This window comes from Stomoxys calcitrans, chromosome 5, assembly GCF_963082655.1.
Source record: "Stomoxys calcitrans chromosome 5, idStoCalc2.1, whole genome shotgun sequence".
NCBI classification, from domain to species: Eukaryota; Metazoa; Arthropoda; class Insecta; order Diptera; family Muscidae; genus Stomoxys; species Stomoxys calcitrans.
This window is the reverse complement of record NC_081556.1, coordinates 104,573,722-104,593,159: the sequence shown is the minus strand read 5'-3', so window position 1 is coordinate 104,593,159 and position 19,438 is coordinate 104,573,722. Positions and strand designations below refer to the sequence as shown.

Here is a 19,438-nt window from a genome sequence, read left to right as displayed (position 1 = left end):
AAGTTCGAAACTGCTGTATCTCCGTCATATTTTCGAAGTTCGAAAATCGGAAAGCATCCTTGGATTTGAAATACGAAGAGGAATCATTGGGTCAAGACTTTTCTTCCAATTTTAACTTTTGATTTTTTCGAGTACAATACAATTAATTTGGGTTAGGCGCCAGTTTCTCACGAAGCGCTCATACTCTATCAGATCTTTTTTATATGTGTATCCTTTTGAATTGAAAGTCTCCTTATAAATTTCATATGTATTAAACTTTTTATTTGTTCATCACTTACAAAAATATATACTAATTTGTATGTACAACTCTACATTTATGCATAAAATTATGTAAATACATAAAAAAACAAAGTCAATTATCAAAAATACCTATAGAAAGCTATGCACCATGGAAATATATATACACCAATATGTTTTAAAACAGGCAAAGACAGGGGCTTAATTTTTAAACTTTAACTGGAGTTTACAATTTGGCTTTGGCCTTTATGGCATTCTCCTTCATGAATGGTTTCAAATACTTCTCAAAGAAATCTGGCACTGGTTTCTTATTTAAGGGATGTTTAAGTGCTGCGTCAAATAGACGCTCATACACATTTCCATCATAGGAGCCCAAAGCTGAACTCAAAACTTTGTCATGAAAATCAAAACCATCGGTAATGGCCACAGCATCAGGACGCAAAGTTATCAGGGCCTCCTCCATACGCACTTGTAAGGCGGAGATTTCATTTTCCGTAACACGAACAAACTGTGGAAAGAAAAGAGATTTTTTTTAATGAATATTAACATTTTCGCCATTATTTGACATACCCTCAAAATATCTCCCAAATGACGGAAGAATGTCTGAATCAAATGCAACTCCAATAGATTCTCCAAAACCTTTTGGAATTGTGGTGATCGTTTATCTTTGCCTTTTCCATTTACGACTTCTTGGTAAAAGTTGCCAGCCACATTAACGCGACCATGTAACTCAGCAGCTTTTGTTAGTTCCAGAGCAGTGTTATTGACAGCCACAGGTTGACTTTGACCAGCTTTAAGGCGGGCGCTGTAACTTCTATGGGCAACACGGGTAGCACTAAAAACAGAGAAGAGAGTTAAGACATCAATATTGGAAAAAATAGGTTATGAAATAGAACCCCTATAAATATCTCGTAATGAAATTAACCTTAAAAAAGTAGGAAATTCATCCAAAAAGAATGTCGCAGTCATATTATAAGAGGAAAAGGACGGTTTTTTGCCAATACCTGTTGGAAGTTATAACAAAACATCTCACGCCAAATTTCAGCCAAATCGGATGAGAATTGCGCCCTCAAGAAGTCAAGATCCAAGATCGGTTTATATGACAGCTATATCAGGTTATGAACCGATTTGAACCATACTAAGCACAGTTGTTGAAAGTGATACCAAAACACCATGTGGAAGATTTCATGCAAATCGCATAAGAATTGCGCCCTCTAAAAGCAGCTATACTAGGTTTTGAACCGATTTGAAGTATACTTAGCACATTATATTTAATACCATTTGGTATTAATTATTTAACATACACAAGCAAAATAAAATGAAATTAAAATGCCATTTCATTATTGTTTTAATTCTTTGGGTGGGAAAAATTTTCTGATTGGTACCTGAGCCAATAACAGTGTGGTATTAATAGCAATACCTATTTGGTTATAAATTTAATACTACAAGGTACTTTCGTTTTACATTTTATCCATATCCATACCTTATGGTGTTGCTCCACTATCAATGCCGTATTGTTATGTATATTTGGGATAAATTCTTCTATTTGTGTCCAGCCAATAGAGACAGACTGGAGTATGCAGGTATTGTTATCACGGTTAAATCTCAACATACAACCAGTCCAAAATGTAAACAAGCGGTTAATCAGAAGATATTGGAACTGTAAATTGCCACCTAGGCAAATCATATGCTGCGGTGCCCAAAATATGAACCCTGAAAGTCTGCAATCAAAACTTGATGAGGAAGAAAGACAACCCCCATCCACAAAGGTGACTGCATTCTTCATAGTATAGGGAAGCATGTTCACAAAAGATTGCATGCTTGTAAGCTAAGCAAAGGCGTGGTAGCAAGAAATAAGAGGTCCTGCGCAGAGAAGACAAAGACGAAGGTTTGTAGCTCTATATACCAAAAAAAAAAACGACAATTGTGGGTATGAAATCAGGTATTAGTGTGGCTTCCTAAAACAATGCCACAGTCATTTCGTATGAGGAAGGATGGTCGCCTATAAAGATAAGGAGTCCAGCTTTTATGTGAAGGATCCCAGAAGATAAGACAGGGACGGACTGATGTAGATTAGGTTAGATTCTAAAGAGGGTGCGGATATTAATCCGCCTCCTACATCATACACACACGTAAGCTAGTAATCGGGCAGAAGTATGTAGTTACGGATTTGGTAGAGAACTACGCGAGTAAGATTTCACAGTACATAACGACAGATACAGATACAACAGGGTTGTTCGAAAGTGTTTCATTACGGACATTATGTTTCAGGAAGACTTAAAGAGCTTTCAACCATTGCAGTCGTTAGGTATGTTGGAATATTTTGGGTATTACTTCAGAAGGATTCGAACTACCTGGCGCACCTCCTAGCCGCTTTATACACGGGTCTCAGTACAAACAACGAAAGACTGATTAGAGGTAATGGAAGTTAGGCGGCATCAAAAGTCTCTAGACGTATAACCTTTTTACTAAAGGCCGTGGATCGTATAGGGGACCAAGAAGAGATACAAATGCCATGCTGTTATCAAAGAGCGAACAATGACATCTGCCCTATATGAGGTCATGCATAGGGTAGAAGAAACCATGGAGGCCACCGTAGCGGAGAGGTTAGGATGTCCACCTATGACGCTGAACGCCTGGGTTCGAATCCAGGCGAGACCACCAGAAAAAAATTTTCAGCTGTGGTTTTCCCCTCTTAATGCTGGCAACATTTCTGAGGTACTATGCCATGTAAAATTTCTCTCCAAAAAGGTGTCGTACTGCGGCACGCCGTTCGGACTCGGCTATAGGAGGCCCCCTATCATTGAGCTTAAACTTGAATCGGTCTACATTCATTAATATGTGAGAAGTCTTCCCCTGTTCCTTAGAGGAATTTTCATGGGCAAAAATTGCATTTGGAAGATAGGCGGCATCCTGAATATTATATCCCTTCTGTTTAAGCCCGTGGATCGTAAGGAAACTAAGAAGTGATACAAAGGGCAAGCCGTTATCAAAGAGCGAACAATGGCAACCACCCTATATGAGATCATTCATAAAGTAGATGAAACCTTTGACGCCAAAATTTAAATTTGAAGATTTCATTCTGAAGGTGGGGATACCGTGCCACTCACCTGACCATGGATTACAGTCAAGTCTCTCACCTTGGGATGAGATAACTGTAAGCACCACACAGAACTTTGAACTTCGAACTTTGGGCGGAGGAAGAGCGATAAGGAAAATTGTGACTTGAGGAACTTCACAAGGAAAAGTTTTATCCCTTCTTTTGTGGTTCATGGTTATCAATTTGACTCTTAGATCCTTCCAAAAGGAAAAGATGAACGCCATTGCCTACGCGGATGATTTTGTTGTTGTTGTTGTTGGCGGCAGCCATTGCCGATAAAAGACTTTATCTGGTAAATCCGGTACGAACAACCGGTTGCCATGGGCTTGACGCGGTTGCGAGGAAGTTGTTTGGACGAGCAAACACCAACGGGCTTGGCATAAAACCCAGAAAGACTGAACTGGTACTTTTCACGATGTACAACATGGCAGCTGGTTGTACATACCGAATTGATACGATGGAGTTCTTCATCGGCAAGGGCTGACGCCTCAGTATATAACACACTGCTACAACAACAACGATGAAGCTAAAGATGATTATATGGGGAAGAGCTGTCGATCTCTCCGTAGGCCAAGTACCTGGGCGTAATTCTTGTCAGATGCTAAGTTGCAGAAGGAATGTTGGATATAGAATAAGGGACCAATGGTTCCACTGATTCCCACCTATGGATGCCTGATATCTCATCGGGTACTGAACAACTGTACCCTTCGCAGGAAGATAGAGAGGGTACAGGGCACTACGGCACTGCTGATCTCTGGTTAAAGTAAGGGTGCACCGAGAGAGGAGCTGAATGCCTTGATCGATCTAAAGTCTTTGCAACTGTATATTGGGTGTGCGCTGTCGGGCGCTGAACAACTGTATACTCCGCAGGAGGTTTGAGAAGGTACAGGTTATCGCGGCAGTGCTGATCTCTCGAACAAAGATGGATGGCCGAGAGAGGATCTGAACGCGATGCTCGTTCTTGAGCCATGGCATGTTTTGTCAGGCTCCTCTGAAGGCTCTGAGGTCGAGACTAATTCAAAGATCCAATGAGCTTTTGCGAACTATTGCGAATGCTATGTTGTTGTTGTTGTAACAGGGTGTTGTACACTGAGGCGGCAGCCCTTGCCGATGCAAAATTTCATCGGGTCAATCAGGTATGTACAACCGGCTGCCATGGAATTGCGAATACCATGAGGCTCTGCTGCTGAGAGCAGTTCGTGCTACGGATCAGTGAACCTTTTCATAGCCGTAAGCTGTTGTTGTGCGTTACAGGTAGCAAATACGAGGTGGCCGAGTATTTTGCGAGACATTAAGTCTCTTATTCTAACGATGAGGAAGGATGATCTGGAAGTGCTAATATGAGTCCTGACTACAAAGCCAGGTCTTTGACGTTGCCCAGAACATAGGGAGAGACGGAATCCGCATGGTTTGATGGCTTGGAGAAGTTGGAGATGGTTGAGCACCTCTTGTATTACGAGTACTACTCCGCAATTGGGAGGAAAAATGGCTAAACACCTTTCCTGTACATCTCATCATTCTGGCTTTCGCGGGTAACACACTCCCACACTCGAGCCTACTTAGGGAGATTGAATGAAATATGATATGAGATGATATAAGGAAAAGACTTTTCGAGGTTACTTTTGTTAGAAAATTCCATCGGGTGGACATCTCGAACGATCGGGTCAATATGGACCACAATTGAAAGGTAAGTGAGGAGAGGAGGTGAATTTAACCAATTTGGGATCAAGCAGCTAAGAATTATTATTTATATATCAATTTAAACAACAATTCTGCTTATATCACATTACGCCAAAGTTTTCTATGAATTTTTTACATAACTTACCCAACACATGCAAATTGTAGAGCCTTCACCAAACAATCCCAGGTTCCAGTCCAATTGGGAAATTGCGTCATTTGCGCACACTCTGCAAAATATGCCATGGTGGGCATTAATTTTTTGCCCTCCAATACATCAGCCCAAACTTTCATTAGAATTTTTCCCACTTGAAGATAGAGAACAGAATTTTCACCCTCATAGGTGCAGGCAGCTGTGGCAGTGGCAAAAAGATTTCCCAAATTGGCTGCCAGTAAATAGCCATGACCACCACAGCTTTGGCGCAAACGTTCAATGCCAAAGGTCGAATCATAGGAACAGGAAACTTTTAAGATACACGCCAAAGCATGAAGTTCAGGAAGGCGGGAAAAATCTTTACGACTGATATCTTTTGCTGTCTGATTGTACAAAAGATAAAGGTTAGCGGCAGCCAAACGGTAGGCAATGGCGGTGGCAATTTCGGGTATAACTTTCATTTGTTGGGTCAAATGTTCCAATACTTTGGGTTCAGGTTCACTGGAATAAAGGGAAAATAGTTAAACAGCTATCGAACATATTAAATCTGCCTTCTATATAGTACTATCTCGAAGTTGGTACTCACTTTTCATCAATGGGACTCTGGCGCCTCACCACCGAATATCTAGTAACCACTGTGGCTCCCTGGGCCAACATCAAAGCATTACCAATTGCCACCATACAGCGCACATAAACCATGGGAAAATATGATAACTGAGATACAGGACTTTTGATGTAGGTGCCATCGGCTAGGACTTGTTGATTTTTCATTAACATATTCATGCGGGGAACGCGATAGTCCTTAAGACCCAAAAAGCCATTGTTGACACCATTCATGCCCAACTTTTTGCCAATCTCACCCACATGGACACCAGGCAAAGGCATATGGGTCTCTTCATCTCGAACTTGTACCACAAACATATGAATACCCTTGGCCTCATTGTCTATATAGAGTTGGGCCACAAATATGCAGTAATTACAGGTGTGACCCACTGAAAATATATACAAATGTTGAGTCTCCTTATAAGTTTTATAAAACCATTCTACTTACATCCTCCCGGCCACCATTTATAGGAAGTCATGGTGGGTGTGTTTAATACAAACTCCTGTGTTTTGCGATCATAGTCGGCTCGGGCCTCCAAACCTCTTAGATATGTACCATGACCCAATTCGGTTTGGGCAAATGTTCCTATAATTTCACAGTTATCAGCACGGCGTCCAAATTTCTCATATTGTTCTGGTGTTCCCTGACCCTTAAGGGCTCTTGTGAACATGACCAAGTGCACAGCAAAGGGATTACCAGCAGGCATAAGAGCAGCACCCACAGGTCCTCCCATAAGGGTTCTAGAGTTTAGGGATGAAGATTTCTGTATTGCATGGTTTACAGCTTTTATTTGATTATCCTGATAACTTACGGATATACTTCAGATCCTCCTGGATTTATTCGGTCCTGTATGGCCCGTAATTTTTTGGTAGCTGCTACGGCATGTTTAATGGCTATTGAAGCCATATCCTCATAGGAGGCAAATTCATGTGTAAGAGGATCATCTAAATCGGAATATATCTCTTGTTCTGCAAATTTATTACAAATATATTGTATTATTAGTGATGGATTGATATTTTCATGAATTGAAAATTCTATTAAAATTTGATTATTTCGTGATGATGTTGTCAGAACACTTTGATTGACATGGAGGATTGCGATTCCTGAAATGCCATGTATCTTCATCAACACCTTTGTCCAATTGATAAAGGTGCTCTACATACCCAACGACTATTGAGTACAGTGTAGAGCACGCTTATATTCTGAAACAGGGCTTAATAAGTCCGCCTGAGCTCCGTTTCAGAACAAAAGCGTGCTCTACACTGTCGTACTCTCAAAAGTCGTTGGGTATGTAGAGCACCTTAATCAATTTGACAAAGGTGTTGATGAAGTTACATGGCGTATCAGAAATCGCGATCCACCATACCAGTCAAAGTGTTTTTACAACGGCACACATTTGCTAAACTTTTCCTTGCTATGCTAGTCTTTGAATAAAAAGAATAGAATTTATATGATCTCGAACTGGAATATGTTCTGTTATTGAACAACAACTGCTACCTGTATCTTGATTACAAGAATACATGGACAGACAGACGGACACAGCTAAATCGAAACAGTAAGTAATTCTAAGCCGATCGGCATGCTTATCGATGGGTCTAGCTCGTCTCCTTCTTTGCGTTACAAACAAATGCAAATTTTAATAACCTGTTTCACAGTTGTGGTGTAGGATATAAAAATGTAGGTTTGGTTGAATGAGTAGGGCAATTATACGAGTATCACCGGGTGGAATATGTCCTTAGAGACTGGATAAACCATAGGAACAGGTGGATAAATTGCGGGTCCCATGATATAAATATAAGGGAGAAAGTGGCACAGGGGGGCACTTTATCGCCACTCCTTTGGGTGACCACCATAAATAACTTATTACGGATGCTGACTGAGGAGGGATTTGAACCCGTCTGATACGCAGACGATGTTATAATACTTCTAAGGGGTAAGAATCCGAACCTGCTATGCAGAAGAGCCGAAAGTGTCTTCCATATGGCAAATGTCTGGGCTAGACCCTGAGGTCTCAAGAACGTAATCTGCTTGTTCACGAGGAAGACAAATGTGGGCCAACAAAACGCCCCACTTTTCCTCAATAAAACGATTTCGATAACTGACAAGCTCAAATACTTAGGGGTGTTCTTCGACAGGAAACTGAGTTGGAAGTGTCATATTCAGGAGCGTACTGGGAAGGCTTACAGATGTTGGGCATTATGTAGACGGGTCGTAGGTTCGAAATGGTCATACCATCGCGGAATCGAGGCAACGATAGGAAACCTGGAAAAAAGGGAAGAGGTTTCCGATCGGATACCTGAGACGATCCTTGACTTCGAGTGCGATGAACTACTGTCAGCGGCACTGTCTTGGATTGATGGAACCCTAGTATTGCCATCATGTTATACGGATGAATCAATGCAAGAGAACAGAGTGGGCCTGAGGGTCTACATTGAGAACCCAGGGACTGAGATCTGTTTTAGACTGGCTGACCATAATACTGTCCTGCAGGCGTAGTTCCGGGTGATCACGGAATGCATGAGGTGGTGTTGTGCTAACGCGAGGACGTCGAGTGTGAACATCTTTACGGGCAGTAAACTGGCCATAAGGGCAATAACAACCAACGGTAGAGTCACAAACAGTCTTGGATTGTAAGAAGGAGATTAAAGACTTCTCTGAGAATGGCACTATCCGATCGCTTGGATGCCGGGCCATAGTGGAGTAGGGGGAATGAAAAACCACACGATTTGGCAGTGAAGGCCAGAGGACTGCCGGCAACAAACTTGGTTTACCCGAGAACCTTCGGGTCAAAGCAGTCCTAGTTAAGAGTGTTGGCTATAAACGCATGTAACACTGTGGAACAGCGAAACGGTCAACAGGATGACAAAAATCCTATGGGGGGATCCGGATTGTGAAAAAACGAGGTCATTGCTGAAAGGAAGCAAGCAGGGGGTCAGTAAAGCTTGCAGTATCATAACAGTACACTTATGCAAAATCGGTGCGGCAAGTGATAGAATGTGGAGAAGATGATGGGACTTTGTAGCATTTCCTATGTCATTGCCTGGCTTTCGCGGCTGTCTAAGCCGTCACTTAGGTGGAGACACATTACCAGGCATACACCAACTAAGGCGCGTGGTATAGAAAACAATTAGGGATTTTGTAAGCATCACGCAATTCCAGACATAAATTTTCTTTTTTCAAGTTACGTTTCTGCATTTAGAGCTCACAACAAGCCGATTAGGTGTTATTGTTGTAGCAGTTTGCTGTGTTCTATCTTTTGTCTGCTTGATTCTGTTTAGTGTCCAGATCTAAGAACTCTTCGACTAAGTTGGGGTGCGCCCAGAGGGATCAGGGTCTGAGTCTAATGGGTTTGGCAGGGCAGTCAAACAGATTAAATGTAGTTCCTGGTCACAATCGGGTCATACATCTTGCACGTCGGCATCAATCCTTGCTCTGTAGAAGTTGAGGCGACTGCATCTGCCGGAACATAATTCACCCAGAACTACTCTGGTTTGCCGGAGGAGGTCAAATTCTTCAGGTGCAACAGGAGGCGGTTGTTCGCCAAGGACTACATTCACCCGGTAACTATTGACCGCATCTGCTACCGTATCTGCGTGAATGTTGTCAAGACCCGGTTGATGTAGAGGTTCTCTCGTATAGTGCCGAACCTCATGCACTAGATCATGTAGACCTACCTTCAGGTTTTTGAGCGGTGGATACCTATCCACAAGATGATGATTTGAATGATCTCTGCGACAACAGCACAAAAGGTATAGCTTAGACAGCATGCAGTTATGTCTTCGTACGGGTAGGATCTTTGTATCCTGATAGAGGTGATCCACATGAGAACTGAGGAGACAGCCCGTAGGTATAGGTAAAGATTAAACAGTGCCGGAGATACTACCCCGCCTTGGGGAACTACCTGTTTCACTATACGGTGCTTCGACTTCTTATCCCAAAATTCCACTAATGAGTGCCGACCACACAGATAACTCGCGACCCAGCGTTTCAGGCCTGGTTGGAGAGACGTGTTGGCGATATTCTTAAATAATTTGGCATGGCTGACCGTGTCGTGTTGTACTGGCTTAGGAGTATGCCCATTGTGGCATGGGGCGGATTAATATTCGCACCATTTTTATACCCACCACCATACGATGGGGGTATACTAATTTAGTCATTCCGTTTGTAACACCTCGAAATATCCATCGAAGACCCCATAAAATATATATATTCTTTATCCTCTAGACGTTCTGAGTCGATCTAACCATGTCCGTCCGTCAGTCGAAATCACGACAGAGGTCGAACGCGTAAAGCTAGCCGCTCGACATTTTCCACAGATACAAAATATTGATGTAGGTCGATTGCAAATGGGCCATTTAGATATAGCTCTGGGATTTAGATATAGCTCTCATATAAACCGATTACCCGATTTGACTTCTTGAACCCCTGGAAGCCACAATTTTTATCCGATTTGGCTGAAATTTCGCATGTAGTGTTCTGTTATGACTTCCAACAACTGTGTCGAATACGGTTCAAATCGATCTTTAACCTGATATGGTTTCATAAAAACCTATCTTCCGATTCGACTTCTTTAGTCCTTACAAGCCGCAATTTTTGTCCGATTTGGCTGATATTTTGTATGTGGTGTTCTATTACGACTTCCAAAAACTGTGCCAAATATGCTCCAAATCCAAATAAAGCTCCCACATAAACCGATCTTCCGATTCGACTTCTTGAGCCCTTAAAAGCCACAATTTATATAAAACGGACCTCCCAATTTGACTTCTTAGGTCCTTACAAGCCGCAATATTTGTCCGATTTGGCTGAAATTTTGCATGTGCTGTTTTGTTATGACTTCCACAGCTGCGCCAAGAAAGGCCCAAATGGGTGTTAACCCAGATAGAACTCCCACATAAATCAATTATCCGATTTGACTTCTAGAGCCCATACAAGCCGCAATATTTGTCCGATTTGACTGAAATTTTGCATTTGGTGCTCTGTTACAGAATTTAACAGTCGGGCAGAATTTATTTTTAGGTTTTTAAGAACACTTTTATCTGCAAAAATCAAAGAGTATTATAAAGTTATCTCTATTCGTGGTTTTTAAAAAGCCTTTGCTCTATATGACAATTCCCCAAACTGTGATGGGCTCACTATTTTTCCGTCTGCCACAGTGGGTTCATCTTTCTCTAAGGTGACATTCTCTAATATATTCGAAAATTTCCAATATCTCGCTTTATTCAAAACTTTGGGGGATCAGTGATAGATGTTGTTGTAGCAGTGTACTGTACACTGAGGCGGCAGCTCTTGCCGATGAAATACTCCCTAGAGCCAATCCGATACGTACAACCGGCTGCCATGGGATTGATAGGGATGGTGTTTTTAGAAAGCCCTTGGTCTATATAACAATTTCCTATAAGCTGTAATAGACTCACTATTTTTCAGTCCCGCACAGTGGGTTCATCTTTCTCTAAGGTGACATTCTCTAAAATATATGAGAAAATTTTCAATATCTCGCTCTTTTCAAAACTTTGGGGGATTAGTGATAGTTGTTGTTCTAGCAGTGTGTTGTACATTGAGGCGGCAGCCCTTGTCGATGAAAGACTCCATCGGGCCAATCCGGTACGTAGAACCGGCTGCCATGGGATTGATAGTAATAGTGTTTTTAGAAAGCTCTTGTTGTATGTAAGAAATTTCCGTAAGCTGTAATAGACGCACAATTTTGAGTCCCGCACAGTGGGCTCATCTTTCTTTAATAAGAAATTCTTCATAACAAGGGATTTATGAATCGATCTTCTCAAAATTTTATACTTTTTCCCGTGAGAGTTCCATCAAGGAACAGGAGCAAACTTCTCACTCATCATGAGTGCTGTCCGATTCAAGTTCAAGCGCAATGCCATGACTACTTCTACGCCTCAGTGTACAACACACTGCTACAACAACAACAACAACTACTACGTCTACAAATTGTAGTCGATATCAGTTGTAATTGGTAGTTTATAATTGTACATGGTTAGAAATGTATTCGATGTCTTGGTTATCTATCCAAAGTTCGTTTTTATTTGTTTGATTAATAAGTTAACTATTGCTGCTAATGCAATTAATTTTCCTGTATTTACATTGCAAATTTCTCGATATTTTTTTATATTATATATACTATGAATATTCGTTCATTGAAAATGTAAGACTTTCTCTGTTGCACTTTTCCAAAAATAGAACCCCATATTTCAGCGCTTTATTATTTTATAAGGAATAAAGGCTATATCGTCTGCTTAAAATACTTCTTATCTTGCATTGCTTTTTATGATGGGCCACCTTTGTGGTTTCACTTTGGTATTTTAGTTTTGAACGATTATCTCTCCTCATATCTCCAGCAAAGATTTGATAACGCTCTCTGATTGTCGTGTTAATCGAATATTTAAGAATAGCGGAAATTGTTGTTGTACTTTATTCAAATTGCCATAGTACATGATAAGCTAAAACACCTTAAGAGCACCTCCGATAGTGTCACACAGCGAAATGGAAATAAATAATTAAATTTGCAAATCATTTCAGTGTGGGTAATAAAATATTACATATTTTATTCATTCACATGCGGGCATAAATAATGAACTTCACATTTTCAATTTAAGGCTATTACAAGAGTGCTGGGTTAGGTTGAATGCCAAAGTAATGGTTCCGGCTGAGCTGTGTCCAATCCTGGTCCCTTTTTATATCATTCTGATCGACCAAAGCAACTCAAAGCGTAAGAGGTTTCGGTTTAGGTTAGGTTTAAGTGGCAGCCTGCCATCAGATTCACTTAGACGTTTTCGTCCATTGTGATACCACAGGAACAGAAGAAGGAAGATGCCTTCTAGTTCTTACCGTTGAACCATCCAGATCCAGATCGCTTTACAAAGCCCAATAACTTTCGAATGTTCACATCTCAAACAAATGAAAACCTAAAGTGGAACTCCTTCTGACTGTTAGTGCGGGACACACACACAGAAGGTGTTCTATAATGTCTTCTTCTTCTTCGATGACCTCACCGCTTCTGCAATAATCGTTGCTGGAAATCATCAGTCTGTCAGAGTGTTTTCCCATTAAACAGTGATCTGTCATGGTCCTGAAAACTTAGCTTACATGTCGCTAGAGGCATACCCACAGATTCCAATATCCCCATGTAGGGTAGTTCCTAGTCTTGCAAGCTCGTTGGCTTTACAATTCCCTGGGACATCTTTGTGGCCCGGCACCCAGAACAGGTGAATTTTTAATTGTTCAATCTAACTGAGACTGTTCTCCGCTGACTGCCCGCTGCTGAATTTGCAGCTACTCCGCATACAAACGAAGCTTTCCACTTTCCGAAGTTTCCACTTTGGCCCCGTATCTTTCAGCAAAGGTTCCCGTGATAACGATGCACACCACCCGATTAAGGGTCTGAAGCCCATAAAAGCTTTATTTAATACCAGATTTCCCCAAAAATTTAAATGGTGAGTTGTTTTAAGCTTCCCGACATCCGGTCAAATATGGGTCAGATCGAACGATATTTAAATATTGCTGCCACAAAGACGGATCTTCCAATTTAGGGTCTTAATCCCATAATAATTGGATTTATTGCCTGATTGCGCTGTAAATGTGACATGTATAAGAGTTCTCAGGAACTGAATCAAATTTTAGGTTCTTTCTTAGTCAAAGGAGCAATGATTTCGAGCAAAAAGACCAAAACCTCAAAACGAATTTTTTTAAACTTGGTATATGTATCTAAACGCCAAGAATCATAGGGATTCTACTATTTTGTGCACAATCTCTTGTAGGACAGCAATTCGCTGGCTGTTCTTCTTTTTATCATGATATTCACAATTTCATGGTTTTGAATAGGAAGGGCGACTTCGAATGTGAAAACATTCAAGAATTTATACAAGATGGGATCATAGATCAACATTTCGAGGTGTTACAAATGGAATGAGTAGATAAAATACCCTCTATGGTGGTGCTGATGAAAAAAAATTTCCCCAATTGAGCAATTCCTTAACTCCCAAAATGATCGTTTTCACTTAAATGAGCGCACTTGCAAGAACTTTAAGCTATAACTGCCACCAGAAGTAATTTTCCATTTTAAATGATGGTATGGTATGAATGAGCCAAAATATGGGCAGATAACATTTGTGCAGATTATAATTCGTTTATTTACCAGCTTGGAGTAGGTGTCGAGGCAAAAGGTGGTCTTATCTACACATTTTAGTCATTTGAATCAACAAAAAATGTGGTCGTTTGAGTTGGTAAGACTTTAAGCCAGATACATTGTAAAGAGATTTTTTTAGCGATGCTACAAAAGTAGACTGGAAGGGGCAGCAAACGACGCCATATTTTTGGCTTCGTCAATAAGCCAAATATGCGTTATTGGTCAGACAGAAATCCACATGTAATCCATGAGTCATCATTGCATCCCGAACAAATTACGGTTTGGTACGGTTTATGGGCCGGCGGCGCCATTGGGCCGTACTTTTTCCGTGATGACCAAGTTTGGAGAACGTGTTATCTCACGAAATTGTTCAGTCGATTGGCCGCCTCGATCGTGCGATTTGATGCCGTTAGACGCCTGGGGGGCTACGTCAAATCTATGGTCTATGCAATATATATTAATTTACTGTTAGTGGCAGTTGCCCAACAACAAAATATTGAGTACACTATCTGTCAAAATCAGTGATAAGTGCAACTCTTACTTTGTGTATGTTACTAGTTCGAGCCATTTTTCGTTGTTTGTGTGTGCTATTGTTCTTAACTATAAAACGCACACAACGTATTATACTTAAGAACGATACCACACACAACCAACGAAAAATGGCGGTAACTGGGAACACACTCAAAATCAGAGTTGCACTTAAAACCGATTTTGACATTGTGCATTCAATATTTTGTTGTTGGGCAACTGCACCTACTTGTTATACCCACCGCCATAGGGTGGCGGTATACTGATCTAGTCATTCCGTTTGTAACACCTCGAAGTATTTGTCTAAGACCCCATAAAGTATATATATTCTTGATCGTCTCGACATCTTGAGTCGATCTAGCCAAGTCCGTCTGTCGAAATCACGATAGCGGTCGAACGCGTAAAGCTATCCGCTTGAAATGTTGTACAGATACTTAGTATTGATGTAGGGATTGCAATTGGGCCATATCGGTTCAGATTAAAATATAGTCCCCATATAAACCGATCTCCCGATTTGACTTCTTGCGTCCCTGGAGGCCGCAATTTTTGTCAGATTTTGCTTAAATTTTGCACGTAGTATTCTGTTATTACTTCCAACAATTGTGCCGAGTGCGATGTACATTGGTCCATAACCTAATATAGCTCCCCTATAAACCGATCTCCCGATTTGACTTCTTTAGCCCCTGGAAGCCGCAATTTTTGTCTAATTTGGCTGAAATTTTGCATGTGGTGTTCAACTAAATTTAGTTTGTATAAATTTTTAGCAAAATCCATAGTGGTGGGTTCCCAAGATTCGGCCCGGCTAAACTTAGCACGCTCTTACTTGTTATTGTCTATGCCAAGAAGCCAGTGACAATTGATGAACTTCGTACGAATATCGAACGCGATATTGCAGCAGTGTCGGCTGATTTATGCTTGAAGACTGTCAAAAATTGGGTTCAGCATATGGACTTCTGCAAGCAAATCGAGTTCCATACATAATAGCATCAAATGTACTTTCATAGAAATAAATAGTTTCATAGATATCCACAAGTTTTTTTTTATTTAAAAAAAAAACTTTTGCAGCGCTCTTAATGAAAACCCCGATACACCCAGATTCAATTTAGCAATGCCAGTCTTTTAATCCATGCACAGGTTATATTTGTTGCCCTATTACCGCCTTCCACTTAACTCGAGCTCTAATTTGGAATATTTCTCTAGCTATTTGTAGTTAATGGGCTAATGACCCAAGTTGTTATGTGTACCTTGAACCAGAGTACTCTGATTCTCGCATACTTGTCCCAACACAAGAACCAACCTATTTCCAAAAGACTAACGTTAATGTACCCTAGATTAGGTTGGGCCATATTTTTTTCTGTTCGATTAATTTATTCAATGAGAGTGGAGAGCCTTATATGGTAGTTCAAAGTTCAAGTTTGAAATTTTTTTTAAAGTAATATTCGATTGAATATTGAAACACCTTTCAAAAAAATTTAAAACAAAAAAAATATAAACAAACAACTTTCTCTCTCTTTGAAGTCGCTGTGAAAGAAAGCTTCATTACACCGTTGTGTGCTCTGTAAGTGAAACTTTTGTACCGATCAGTGATGGCAATTTATAATGTATAAAGTGTACAAAAAAGGTACACCTTGCCTATATTTACATAAAATTTGAACAATATATTATATTTATATATTTAAATCTCCTTTTGTCATAGTCCAGAATAAAATGCATTTTTTAGCCCGAATTTCAGCGAAATCGGACTATAAATGCGCCATTTTTGGGCCCAGGACTTTAAATCAAGACATCGGACTATATGGCAGCTATATAAAATTTTGAACCGATCTGGGCCAAATTGAATACGGATGTCAAATGACCTAACACAACTCATTGACCCAAATTTCAGCAAAATCGGATAATAAATGTGGCTTTTATGGTCCTAAGTCTGATCGGCAGATCGGTATAATAAGGGCTATATCAAGATATAGTCCGATATAGCCCATCTTCGATCTTAAGCTGCCTATGGACAAAAAAAAGAATCTGTGCAAAGTTTCAGCTCAATATCTCTGTAGAGTGATTTCATCAGATAGACGGGCGGACAAGGCTAGATCGTCTTAGTTTTTTATGACGATCAAGAATATACACACTTTGTTGGTTCGGAAATGGATATTTCGATGTTTTGCAAATGGAATGACAAAATAAATATACCCCCATCCTTCGGTGGTGGTTATTAAAATTCCAGCTGATCCGGGCCCGCCCCGCTGCGGCTTCTTTTACTTTATATGGAATAAAATTATCCTTTGAATATGAATTTTCGACAATTAAAGAGTGTATGTATATCGCTTGACTAACAGTATTAGAATATAAATGCCTTTATCTGAATCCTATATGATCTTTATTGGTCTATGAATTCGCTCGGAGGGTTTAGGGTCATTAACGTTTGGGTGTTTGATATACTCTATTCTTAAAAGTCAATCTGTCAGCCCGATATTGTCGTTTTCCACTCTAAAATACTTTTATTTAAGCCCCACATTGACGTGATCGGTAAATATGCTCGATTTAGGGGTGTTTTGGGGAGTGTGGTGGTCCCCCAAACACTTAGACCTGATAATATATCATCATCGTTTTCTACTTTCAAATATCACTTATTTGAACCCCATATTGGCATTGGCCTCAAAATTGCATAACAAATTCGTTTTCTAATATCAAATACCTTTCATAAAAAAAGTTAGCAAATATGTCCAGGTTTGGGCTCTGGGCCCTAAAAACTATCAGTATCGAGATCCACTCCCTTTAATACCCAAATTATTATGGTGAGCAAATCCGTCCCATTTGGGGTTTGTTATGGGGGTGCGACGTCCCCTAGGCAGTTGGTCCCGAATTTTGATATCAGATTTGAGGTCTACTCCTAAGTACCTTTGAGCCCCATTTTTCCATAGTAGCAATCATGACCGGTTTGGGGAGGTTATGGGGGTGGGTGGTGGCCCCATAGACACTTTTTCCCGAATATTGATAGCAGATTCCTGATTTGCTCCCAAAGACCTGTCATTTGAGTCCCATATTGTTATGGTCGTAAATTTGTCCTCTTTTGGGGGTGTTTTTGGGAGGGGCGGCCCCCAAACACTTGGCTTCACATTTGGATATCAGATTCGTATTCATATACACTCAAATACCTTTTACCTTAGCCCAATATTGCAATGGTCTGTAAATAAGTCTTGTTTGGGGAGTGTATTGGGGAGGGGGTGGTCCCCCAGAAACTTGGTCCCACATTTGGATATCAGATTCGTATTCTACTCGTAAATACCTTTCATTTGAATCTCATATTGCCATGGTCGGTAAATATGCCCGATTTAGGGGTGTTTTTTTGGGGTTGGGGTGGTCCCCCTAGCACTTGGTCCGACAATTGGATATCAGATACGTTTTTTTTATTTAAAATACCTTTCATTTGAGTCCCATATTGTCGTGATTGGTCTAAATATATATTTGGTTGGTTTTAGGGTAGTGCGCCCCATTCGAAATTTGGATACCAACTTTTTATTTTTAGGGTACTATAAGAGAGCACACAAAATTTCGCTTAAATCGCACCACCCACCACCGAGATCTGGCGCTCCTGAAAATTAGGGCAAGGGGGAGGATCCGCCTCCCCCTTCAGATATTAAAAAATTTAGTACCCTATTTTCACCACGGGAACATTATGTACCATCAGTGAAAATTTCATCGAAATTGGTTCAGCCGTTTTAGAGTCTATAAGGAACACACAAACAAACACAAATAGATTTTTTATATATGAGAAGAAGAAGAAGTATTTGAATAAATTTAAAAAAATTCTTCTTTGGAATAAATATTATTAAAATTTTGTTTTTTGTAAAAATTAAGTATTTTGTTATTAGAAAAAATTTTATCAAAATTTTGTCTTAAAAGAAAACTTCAATAAAATTTTGTGTTTAGAAAAAATTTCATTGAAATTTTGTATTAGAGAAATTTTCTTGAAATAACGCCTATTCCTATAAAATTACAAATTTATTTTTTAATACGAAAATTTGTAAAATAAGAAATTAAAATTTTCTCTTTAGAAAAAAATTCATTAAAATGTTGTTTAGACATAAATCCCATTAAGACTAAATTTTCAAATAAAACTCAAGCAGATTATTTTAATAAAAATTAAATTTAGAAATGTTACCAAATTTCGTATTTAAAAATAATTTTTTAATATTTTAGGAAAAATTTTCAAAAAATTTTAATTTTGATAATATTCTTTTGAAAACAAATTGTAAATTGTAAAATTTATACAAATTAATACCATCACAAATAAGAGAGCTTTACAAATGTTCCATCACTGTTTTTTGCACTAAACTCACTCTCTTCTCTTTAAAATATGTTCAACACATACAAGAATATTGCAAATCACTATTATTTTACATTGCGTTTGACCGCTTCAAAAAAGCATTTATGTTATGACACCAGACTGGTCACTGAACTTACCTATCATTCGTTTCATCTCCACAATTTCCTGTTTACCCCAGAAAAAGGCTGCCATTTCGTCGGGATTAAAACTGGCATTCTTGCGCTCAATGTCCAAGTCGGGATTTACCGTCTTGGGAATTTCAAATTTACTCATTGTGTTGGTGCAGTAAAAGTTTCAATTCGATGTTTTCCCAATACACACACGCACTAACGAAAGGCAACGATACACCGATCCGATTCACTCGACGCGTTCACAATCACTTCAAAATGTTTACTAACGAGTTTTTGGCTTTTGCGTTATTTACATGTGGGGTTTAAGAGCACAAAAGCTTTCTGCCGAAAGCTCATATAATGCAAACAGCTGATAGCAGAGCCATCTCATCGACACTGAAACAAGGGCAGGCAATGGTGATGGACAAATGTTTGAAGATAACACTAATTTAAGCATTGCTCATTACACATTCAGAGATCTTGAGCAGAATGTAGTGTTGCCAGATGACATTTGAAACAAATAAAAGCGTGTTCAGGGGAAACAACTTTAAACGACTAAAAAAG

The 19,438-nt window shown here is 39.8% G+C and overlaps 1 protein-coding gene across 1 annotated transcript; it reads right to left on the bottom strand.

The window, feature by feature from the left end:
• Positions 1 to 239: 239 nt before the first annotated feature.
• LOC106083480 (probable peroxisomal acyl-coenzyme A oxidase 1) lies at positions 240 to 19,149 on the bottom strand. The gene is made up of 7 exons (XM_013246526.2): positions 18,902 to 19,149; positions 6,584 to 6,740; positions 6,220 to 6,512; positions 5,755 to 6,160; positions 5,163 to 5,669; positions 808 to 1,072; positions 240 to 745 (listed from the first exon to the last, which is right to left on the bottom strand). The coding sequence occupies exons 1-7, from the start codon at positions 19,035 to 19,037 to the stop codon at positions 464 to 466; spliced, it is 2,046 nt and encodes a 681-aa protein (XP_013101980.2). The 5' UTR covers positions 19,038 to 19,149; the 3' UTR covers positions 240 to 463.
• Between the last annotated feature and the right edge of the window lie 289 nt (positions 19,150 to 19,438).

Coding starts and splice junctions, on each gene's coding strand:
- LOC106083480 (XM_013246526.2), bottom strand. CDS start 19,037: ATGAGTAAATTTGAAATTCCCAAGACGGTAAATCCCGACTTGGACATT. Junction 6,513..6,583: donor GGAGGATCTGAAGTATATCC/GTAAGTTATCAG, acceptor CCTAAACTCTAG/AACCCTTATGGGAGGACCTG. Junction 6,161..6,219: donor TAAATGGTGGCCGGGAGGAT/GTAAGTAGAATG, acceptor ATATATTTTCAG/TGGGTCACACCTGTAATTAC.